The sequence below is a fragment of the Megalopta genalis genome, chromosome 5 (assembly GCF_051020955.1).
Source record: "Megalopta genalis isolate 19385.01 chromosome 5, iyMegGena1_principal, whole genome shotgun sequence".
Lineage (NCBI taxonomy): Eukaryota > Metazoa > Arthropoda > Insecta > Hymenoptera > Halictidae > Megalopta > Megalopta genalis.
In genome coordinates, this window is record NC_135017.1 from 9,838,098 (window position 1) to 9,848,779 (window position 10,682).

Genomic DNA, 10,682 nt, shown 5'->3' on the forward strand with positions numbered 1-10,682 from the left:
TGTTGTTATAATGATTTACAAAATTTTAATTAGCCTATCTTAAAGTCCAAACTTCCAGCTTTAATTTGAGTTATTGGACCTTGAAAAATATCAATGGAAAGATAGGAAATATTATTTTTTATATTAATGATTCTTCATGTGATTGTGGCGCCTCTTGTGGGAAGATCTTGAAACTTCCAAGAGGGTCAGTACAGCGCCAAAACCTGTAGTGGCAAAACGCCCAAACTGTTGGGCAACGTGACCGACGCAGGCGACTAATGTAACTGTCGCCACCTGGTATGATTTATCGGAACTCTTTGGAAGAAAGTTTGAGGATTTTGTCACAGGTGGGACAACAGTCAAATGTCGACTTTCCTCATCTGGCACCATCTAGAAGAGTAAATTAAAAACACAATTGGCGAGAAGTTTGAGCGTTTTGCCACTATGTGTTTTGGCGCTATACGGAGGTCGAAAGGAGCTTCCTGAACTTTCCGTAAGAGGCGCTACTATCAATTGGAATAATGATTAACTAAAAATTAAATTTTAATGCCTTCCCATTGACATTTTTCAACTTTCGATAGCTCAAATTAAAACTCAAAAATTGAACTACGTAATAGAGTCATTATGGCTTGATAATAATTACGATAACATACTAAAAATTTAATGATAACAAGCAACTGTTATCGTTGACGTATTTTAATTTTTAATAGCTCAATTTAAAGCTGGAAGACTGCGCTTTATAATGGTATAATTGACGTTTGAAAATAATTAAGATTACATAGTAGAAATTTAAAAATGAGTTGGGGTTTCACTCCTCATACTCTGTGGAATTAAATGGCAGAAACGGCAACACTGTACGGATATAAATCGACACCTTGAAGTCACATCAAACGTTTCGACAGGTTTTCGCCTCTGTATGATCCAATGAAACTTCTTAAATAAAATTTACTAGATAAAATTTCATCCATGGTGTAAGAATAATTCTTCCACCGTGATTTTATCTATTTAAGTTCTTTTCAAAAACTGAATAAAATTCGAAAGATAATTTTTTGACAATATAAGAAGTAGATGAACTAGAAAAATTACGATTTCCTCTTCATTTCTTAGTAATGAATAAATGAAGTTGACCAATGACAACGTGCAAACCATCTTGGTGTCTTTGTCTTTGAAATGCTACCCCATTCCCTGCCTCCCTTTTGATCTAGCTTAGGTTCACCAGCATTGGCTGATTTGGACAATTTTTAGCCGCTAATTACTTGAAAGCAAAGATGAAATCTCGATTTCTTAATTCTTTATTTTCCTTTTACATATCCTGATGATTCATCCCTCAAGTTTTCCCCGTGTTAGAAACACTCTATATACATGTACCTAGAGGAATTGCCATTGCCAGCGACGTTTCCCTCCTTATTTTACATGGAAAATCCCATGACAAATTCGCCCGTTGCAGCCTCGGTGGCCGACAGCGTTCAACCTAACGTTTCTTTTAAAATCCCTTCGATTATAGATAAAAATTTGCTTCAAATTCTATGAACGCTGCCAACAAGTGTCACGCATGCTCGAACGCGTTTTAAATGTCAAAACCAATTGCCATTTGTCTCTCTGCGTTTCCGCATTCTGGTTGGAAAGATTATCACGGTGCATGATTCGCACGAATTCTATACGCGTCTCGTTAGGACACCGAAGTACCGATGGCCCAGCCGTGTTATAAATTAAGGACCTCACTTTTCGGGCACTCGTCCGACGTGAGAGCTGTGGCAACATTCACGGATGGAACCATTGTTTCCACGTCTCGAGACAAAACGGCCCGTGTGTGGAAACCATCTGGGTATTTAACCTGTCAAATGCAAATCTCTTTTTCATGATTCCAGGTTCGATGAAAGAAACTAAACACCGTACTTATTACAGAAACGGTAGAGATTACGTGCACGCAGCGACGTTCAAGGGACACACGAATTTCGTGAGCTCGGTGTGCGTTCTGAACCCGTCGGAAAAACATCCCACGGGCTTCATAATAACTGGCAGCAATGACAAAACGATATGCGTCTACGTGCCCGATAAAGACGAACCCTTAAACGTCCTCAAAGCCCACCAGAATTCAGTATGCAAATTGAAAGCAGGAGTCAGGGAAGGCACATTCTTATCAAGTTCCTGGGACTTAAGTGCTAAACTGTGGGATGTTGACGACTTAAGCAATCCACAGTTGAACCTGGTGGAACACACTGCAGCTGTTTGGAGTGTAGTAGATTTGTCCAATGGCTGCATCATAACTGGTTCAGCGGATAAATTAGTTATAGTATGGACAAGCGATGGCTTTGTGAAGCATAAACTGACTGGGCATACCGATTGTGTTCGAGACATCTCTGCAGTAAATGAGAATGAATTCTTAAGTTGTGGTAATGATGCCACTATACGTCACTGGAATGCTTCCCTTGGAACTCATTTAGGAACTTACGAGGCACATACTAATTACATATATAGTGTCATATGTAGAGAAAATGGTGTCAAAGTATACACATGTGCAGAGGATAGAACTATCAGAGTGTGGCACAATAATCAAATAAGTCAGACCATCACATTGCCATCCCAGTCAATATGGTGTATCGACCTGCTGCCCAATGGTGACATAGTTGCTGGTAGCTCTGATGGTATTGTTAGGATATTTTCCTGTGACCCAGAAAGAATCGCGGATCCGGAAATGTTGCAGGAATTCGAGAAGGAGGTGGCTAACACAAAGCTGAATGCTCAGCAAGAGTTAGGGGGACTCAAGATTAAGGAGTAAGAACGAATTTTTGATTCCAAAAATTTTTTTGCTTTAATATGTTTAAATAATTTTTAAATAAACCGAGACTTCGTTTGCAGTTAAGATTACAGTTTGGGACAAAGTAAATTAATTCGTTTGTGCATTATCAGTTTGCCAGACGCGAAAGCGTTGCAGCAGCCCGGTCAAAGGGACGGCCAAACTAAAATAGTGAACGACGGGGAGGCGGTGAGAGCGTATAGTTGGTCCCAGAGCGAACAAAGATGGATAAGGATCGGAGACATTATGGGGGCAACCGGTGGCAGCAATGCTACGTCGGGAAAACAACTTTATAACGGAATAGAATACGACTACGTATTTTCTGTAGACATACAAGACGGGGTTCCACCGTTGAAATTGCCTTACAACAATGGTCAAGATCCATGGCACGTTGCGCAAAAATTCCTTCACGATAACGATCTCAGTCAATTATTTTTGGATCAGGTAAATATTCTTAGTATTACATACTCGTTAACTATCGGATATATTTTGTCAGGAATACTGCTTAGAGTTCCACTGTCTCATTGATTGATCTTCATTTTCAGGTTGCCAATTTTATAATAAAGAACTCCCAATCAGCGCCAGGTCTGAATACAAGTACTCAGTATGCTGACCCGTTCACGGGAGGCAATAGATATATACCTAGCTCGGCGACGAGTAGCACCGAACCTTCAAGAACGATGCTCAATTCTTCTAAGACCTCTATGACTTCCTCTTACATCCCCCATACGAAATATTTGAAGATAGAGCAGGCTAATTTACAAACAATTCTAGGTAATTATTTTTGTGTGATTAATGATAAGAGAAGGCTGATCACAGACTGTTTGCAGACAAGTTACGGGAACTGAACACCAAGCAAACCGAAGCCGTTAGAATACCCGACGACAAGTTAGACAACTTGGTAAAGCTCGCTAAAGACCAAACCTCCGAACACTTAAGAACCGACGCTTTAAACACCTTAAAATCACTGTTGAATTGGCCAGATGATGTGTTGTTCCCTGTCCTCGACATAACAAGACTCGCCGTGCTATCCAAAGAGATCAACGATGTTATTTGTACGGAGGAGCTTCTGCAGATCACCAAGAAACACATCAAACCCGAGGCGTCTGCCTCGAATCAGATGCTGACATTCCGATTGCTGGCGAACATGTTCACTCATGACAAGGGGGAGAAACTTTGTTTGGACAGCAAGGACGAGATTCTGGAACTTCTGTCAGGCTTGAAGTCTCTTGGTAATAAAAACAATCAGGTATACAAAATTCTATATTGAGTTAGCGTACAACTTTAAATGAAGGATGGAAAATATGGAATTAATGCGTAAAATAATTTTCAGGTTGCTGTATCGACTTACATACTGAACTTAACCGTGGCCTTGAACAAGTATAATGACGTATTCGGCAAAGCGCAGTGTTTGAACGCCATGTTTAATATTTTATCCCGGTTGAAGGAACCGGAAGCAGTGTTCAGAACTCTTGTGGGATTAGGCACGCTTTTATGTACGGCTTCTGACTCATCGGACCGCGACGATCTGATCAAGGCGGTCAGACAATCCGAGGTCACGTTAAACATATTGAAAACCATGTCTGAAACAGACGTGTCCACGGACAAGCTGGCCAATTGTTCGAAACAGATCATCGATCTGATCGTTTAAGCATAAGTTATTATAGAAAATTTCTAAAGATACGAACCATGAACACAAGACTCAACTAATTGATATCGTAAATTAACAAATGTATTCATCGACTTGTCGCGTTGAACATGTTTCTCATATTTCTTCCTTCTTTCAGTTTGACAATTGAATCCTTATAATTTCTCATTGCTAATAAAAGTACATTTTTGCCATAATCGAGACTACGTTTTTCTTTTTCACATAAAAAAAAATCGATGCTCGATAAGAGGGGCCATTGATAATTGTGCACCTAACGCATTTAATGAATAGTCAGTTACACTCGGTTCAGGTAAGATAAGTTGTATTTCTAATGAAAATTAATTAAAATATATGTACAACGATGAATATAAAATAATAATTTATGTAATATACATAATATTTGATTAAATCTTTCGAGCATCACGCCCGATAAACATACAACAGACAACAGTGTAATAGTAGAATATTGTTATTACATTAACGTCAAATATATATTTCCTTAGTTGTATATCAATTTTCGCCCTCGCAAATAGTCAAGAGTTCGTTACCGCAACTTTTTTTTAGTTAATTACATGAAAAATAACATTCACTGTGAGAGTGTGTGTACGTGTGGGTATGCGGCGTGTGCGCGTGTGTGTGTATTGTAGTGTGTCGGTGTTTGTTCGATGTGTGTACACTCATATTAACTTTTTCAATTATGCTCGATGAACAATACATATAGTACATGAAAGATAGTCGTTACAAGTATATCAGGTCAATGTGGCTCATTGTGGGAATGTGAATGCGATTAGCTTCTTCGTTTTTACAAAAATAATTTTAAATATATATCTGAGATCTGTAAGGTAAATAGAAACAGTGCTGATTCGTACAATTCAAAAATTTAGTGTTCAAATTGCTGTACAGCATTCGTTAGTTGCATCCTTTTGTCGACGTACAGGATCAAGGATCGCGGTGCAAAAACAACTCCGTGAAACTTCGAACATCCCCTTACCAGAACAGAAAAAAAAAGTTGCTTCGAACGTTTTGCGGACATTCGTGAGGTTTTTAAGACAAAAGAGACAACGACGTTTTTTTACAGTTTCTACAGAAATGTCCACAAAACTTCTGAAACCCTTTTTTAATTTGGCAGGTGTGTGCAAACTTTTGTAACCGACTGTAATTGACCAAAAAAGACCCTAATTCCACCGTCAGTGGGCTGCAGACATCTTTGCACGGTTAAAAAAAAAGAAGATAAAAAGACGCAATAAAATGTGTAGATTATTTTCTAATTACAATTCTAGGGTTACTTTTTTGTAACGAGGTCGATGTAGTCTATAAAAATGGAAATTTGCATGAACATCTGCAGTCCAATCGTTGACATTTGTTGAAACATGAGTGAAAAACATTGAGGACGATTGTATTTGTGCACGACGACCCCGATTTTCATTTTGGAAGTAGAAGAAATTCGGAATGCCCTATAGAAATGCACTGATCCGCATAAGATGTACTCCTTAAATTTATTTAACCGAGATGTTCGCTCGAGAAAACACGTGCACACCACTCTGCAAATTGTTGCTAGAGCGGTGTGCACCGAGAGAAATACCCTTTTCTCAAGATAAGTCACTTTTGTGTATTGAAAAACTATGTCAAAAATTACGCTTGAGTTTCAAATTACTTTACATATGTGTACATATATATATATTTACTTTATCAACTAACTGTTGAGTACGAGACATTCTTCAAATTTTTGTACCTCCGATAACTTAAAAATTAGTGTGTCAAGCAGTGATCTCTCTCTCTCTTTCTTTCTTTCTCTCTCTCTCTCTTTCTCTCATTTTTTTTTAAAACGTTTTCATTTTCCATAGTTTCTACATGTGATTGCCTGGGTTCGACGATTCATAGAAATTACTTGTTTTCTTTTCTGTCTCAATTGAATCCTGTTCACAGTAAGCATCGTCTGTGATTAAACAAACACAGCCTCGTTAATTGAAGGGTTCAGGGAGTAAGTATTAAAAATATAGATTTCGTCTTTCGAGGAGTATAGTGTACGTATAAAAGTGTATTTTCACTAGAAATGTATGGGGGAGGAGGAGGGGGGCTGCCGGCTGAAAAAGGGGGGACCAACGTAGCGCTGACCAACGAACTCAACACGTCTCGGACGCTATTACGACCTGCACAGAAAATCTCGGACTTGGAAGCATAATCTCATAACGTACAATCACAACAGCGCGCCTAAGAATCGGCGCGGCTTTCAATTATAAAATACTTTCAGTGATCAACGCTATCCGCGACCAACTTAGACAAAGAAATAGTCACAGAGAACGCTATTTCTCTCTCTTCCTAAGCTATAACACGACCCTGCGTCGCATCAACCCTTTGAGGACATTCTCCAAACGTTTTCATACATCAAACTCACGACCTCTTAGCTGACTAAAAGTGTGTAGCTAGCTCAGCCATTTTGTAAGAGAAAGGAAAAAGAAAGATAGCTTCTAATAGCTAAGATTTTCCTCAGGGGACCGGATTAGAGTCTCGAATACTGTTAGAAAGGAAGAGCGTGAACAGACTCGTCCTCAAAGGGTTAGAAAGTGGAAACATCGTACAGCTTTGGAACAGAAAAAGCCCAGTGGCCACTCCCGCAAGCGACAAGAGGAGAATGGCTCGCGAGAAAGTATTTCTGGTAGAAAAATAGCGGAAAGGCTGAGCCGTTTAACAACCACGGTCGTGTCTACATTGTATGTGTATCTCGACACCGCCTGTCGTCGTTGATACCGCGACGCAGAATGTAAATTTCGTTTCCCGTACCCTTCAATTAGGGCTCTTCTTCTACTATGGCATGGGGCGCACTAGGAGGGACCTAAAATTTGTATTGGGTCCCCCCTGGCCCGTCTCATTCGGCCGGCGTGCTCGCCGCCCACCTATCGAATTCTATACCTGAATCGGGACTGAGGCCCAAATCGATCGGGCTGAGGAAACTCGGCGCCGGACAGTTGCACGGGCCCCCCGGTCTGCAGGCGCCGATGCACCGCTGCTCGTTGCCCCTGTTACGGTCCCCCCTGTCCCTCAGCTCCTTCTCGAAGCTGTGCAGTTGCTCCATAAAATGGAAATTCGGCGCAACGTTCGACTTCCGACTACGAACTAAGTTGAAAGCGTCGTTCAGACTGAGGCTGCACTTGTGCATCAGGTAGGCTACGGTGATCGTCACGGACCGCGAGACCCCCGCTAAACAGTGCACTAACACGCCCTTGTCCGAGCTTCGTGCCTCCTCTGAAAGCAAGGTAATTCCATTTTTCATTTATTTATCAAACATTCGGGGAGTTTAGTCCCGCTTAAGATTGTAGGGGATGCTTGTACCACCTTCGATACCGATGACAGTCCAAAACAAGATGACCTCGTGCGGACTTACCGATGAATTGAATTGCTTGTGGAAAGAAACTAGCTAAGTTCTGGCTCCAATGATCGCTTATGGGTATTTGCATGTATTTTATCGAACCAGCGCTTTCAAATACATTTGGCAAATCTGGGGTTACGTTGAGAATGTATTGTATCCTGTGACGTGCTAACGCGTCCCTATCCTCGCTGTTGGCTGCATTCCCAAGATACAAATGAGGCAAAATTTCAACTGGAAAGTCTTTATCCTCCTCGGGTCCTGCGGAAAACAACGGTTTCGTTAGTTCTTTCTGTGTAGTTCGTAAGAAACTTGTTTCAACAGTTTGTAAATTATCATACTAACCAACAGAATCACACGTGCTATCACTATCAGAATCTGAGTAAGACCTTGTTGGTGGAGTGGATATTCGAAGGGATCTAAGACCCATCAATTCACCGTCATTGGAGTCCTGACCTGGAGGACATTCCCCTCCAACTTGACTAACTTCACACCATTCAGGATATTTATCTCTGAATGCACTAAAACCACCTGTGAAAAGAAGATGAATAGTATTTCTTAATGAATAGCCTTAGTTCAGGAGTGCTTAGTAAACTATAGCAGGGATATAAGTGCTTCATTGAATAGGTATACCCTTAGCACAAATCAATATTTCATTCACAACTACTTTGGACATCTGAATCGATGACTACAAAGAAGAACCACAACTAGTGCTGTATATTTCATTCTGTCCTTACCAATTAAAATAGCTACACATCCTCCACTGCTTCTGAGTCTCCGACTCAAGACCTGGATAGTTTCACCCTGATGTCCTGCAGGGTCTGTAGAGTCACCGATTAACACGAATGTTCCTCTATTGTTTTCGTCTCCACACAGAAACACTTCAACCCTATTTCTTAGATCTAAGCACCGTATCGTTGACAGTAGGTCAACTTTGCCCGCTGCTAGCCGTCTCAGCATGATACTAGGTATAGCTAAAGGAACCGAACCTCTTATATGGGTCTCAGAGAAATCGGAATGCGCCCTGCAATCGAGGATGAGGAGCTTGTCAGGGCCTTCCTGAGACCTGAGCTCCCTGAAGAGCCACTCCGGGCCCACGAGATCCTCCTCCATAACACTTCCTCCCGGCATGTTGCGGGCTTTAATTCAAATTCCTGATGCTTCTTTGGTCTTCAATTCATTTGAAACACGCCTGCCCCTCTTATATCCTCACAGAGGAAATCCCCTGGTCCCTGTGACCTCTCTGTCTCCCATCGTACTCCAAAAAGGCTGTGCTCAGGCTTCGCAGTGTTCCAAAGGTCTCCAACTCCCTATGGCACTTTCCAGCAGCATGTTACCGTGTGCTGCTACGAGACGGTCAGGGTGCAGGCGCATGATTCTGCTCCATGGACCGTAGACAGGCGTACGGTGCTGGGCCAGGAGAGTCATCCGTGTGATGGGCATTCATCGAATGCAATGAAATGGCACTTGAAATTGCGTGACAGAGCATGTGCGTCCGAGACGTGGTCCCGGGCTTGCGTCCACGTTCCACGGCGTCGTTCTCACGTGTTGACCATCACTTCCTGCGGCAGTCGGTCGGCCGCCGCTCTACTCCACCATCTCCACCACCTCCTCCACCGTCGTCGCCCTCCTCTCCTTCCCCGCGGCAAACAGCAGCAGCGGCAGCAGCTCGTCTCGATTATTGATCCTTTCGTAAATAAAGACGACAGGCCCAATTAACGCTAGAGCCGCGGACTGTGTCCCGTTCGGTAAACGCATGATCCACGCCGCCGAGCCTCGATCCGATTTATCCCGAGCGGGGCTCCCGGGAACCTCGCGTCTCTCCGCTCCTCGGGATCCTCGGTGGCATTCTGCGTGTGTCCTGGCTGCTGCTGGGGCTCTGGCTGCTCCGAAACTCGCAAACGCGTCGAACCGTCGGGGCAGGCGGCGAAGCGGGACGTTCCTCCGCGACCTCTCCCGATAAAGGGATGCTGCTGGGGCTCCGACGCTGGACCGAAGCGAACACAAGGTACTCGGCCCGAGAGCAGACCGTCGCCCTCACCTCACGAATCCCTCCAGCATCGCTCGACGCGTCTTCCGTCGGCCGCCGTACCGACTTCCTGTTCTTTTTCTCCCTTTTTTCCGCTCTCCTCGCCGTGGCTCTCTCGTCTCTCCTCTTTTTCCTCCGTCTCTCCTTCTGTCCCTCTCTATCTTCGCGCACCACCGACGACGACGGATTGTGTCTCTCTGGCCTCCTCCCGTCTTTCTCTAGCCCGTGCCACGACCCTGTCCCGCTGTCTCGCTCGCGCTCCTACGGATCCTCTCGCGACCAGCCCGCCGCAGGCCACACCTTAACTCGACCGTTCTCCCGTACAGAATGGGCAAATGGCGGTCGGGTTGCCGAGCGTAGGGGCGCCCGGACCCGCCGCCGATTGGCGCTGGGTCACGTGGTGTTGCGGCGCCGACCAATCCGCGGCCAGACTGACGTCAGTTCATTGACAAAAGATGTTTTCATTAACAAGGCGTGGGTAGATGGGTCGGGGGGTCGGCGCTGACCGAGTCGTTCGACGAAACGGGGCGAGAGGGTACAGGCGACGCCAAGGGGGACGTCGACGGGCAGAAGGGGGGAGGAGCGACCGTACACTACACGCTCACCGTCTCACGCGTGCGTGGGCGCATATTATTACGAGCCACGCGAGAAAGACAGCGCGCAGCCCCGTCGCCGTCGTCCTCGTCCTCATCGTTGTTGTCGTTTCGTCGTTCCTCGTCTCTACGAGAGTCTACGCCGCGTATCGACGTGCACGCACACTCGCCTGCACGTGCTTCTGCCTCACAGGCGCGGCGCGACCAAGCCCGACGCCCCCTGCAACCCGACCACCACGGATGTCTTCGAACCGTGTCTTTGACCGACCTCC

General features: G+C 44.1%; 2 protein-coding genes across 2 annotated transcripts; one reads left to right on the forward strand and one right to left on the reverse strand.

The window, feature by feature from the left end:
• The first annotated feature begins 1,413 nt into the window (after nucleotides 1-1,413).
• Nucleotides 1,414-4,621, forward strand: Plap (phospholipase A2 activator protein). The gene is made up of 6 exons (XM_076521728.1): nucleotides 1,414-1,804; nucleotides 1,885-2,754; nucleotides 2,890-3,220; nucleotides 3,322-3,550; nucleotides 3,607-4,025; nucleotides 4,110-4,621. Exons 1-6 carry the CDS (start codon nucleotides 1,668-1,670, stop codon nucleotides 4,425-4,427), a joined length of 2,304 nt encoding a protein of 767 aa, XP_076377843.1. The 5' UTR covers nucleotides 1,414-1,667; the 3' UTR covers nucleotides 4,428-4,621.
• Nucleotides 4,622-4,729: 108 nt separating this feature from the next.
• Mkp3 (Mitogen-activated protein kinase phosphatase 3) lies at nucleotides 4,730-10,154 on the reverse strand. The gene is made up of 4 exons (XM_033471394.2): nucleotides 8,526-10,154; nucleotides 8,134-8,319; nucleotides 7,807-8,049; nucleotides 4,730-7,667 (listed from the first exon to the last, which is right to left on the reverse strand). Exons 1-4 carry the CDS (start codon nucleotides 8,917-8,919, stop codon nucleotides 7,291-7,293), a joined length of 1,200 nt encoding a protein of 399 aa, XP_033327285.1. The 5' UTR covers nucleotides 8,920-10,154; the 3' UTR covers nucleotides 4,730-7,290.
• Nucleotides 10,155-10,682: the final 528 nt, after the last annotated feature.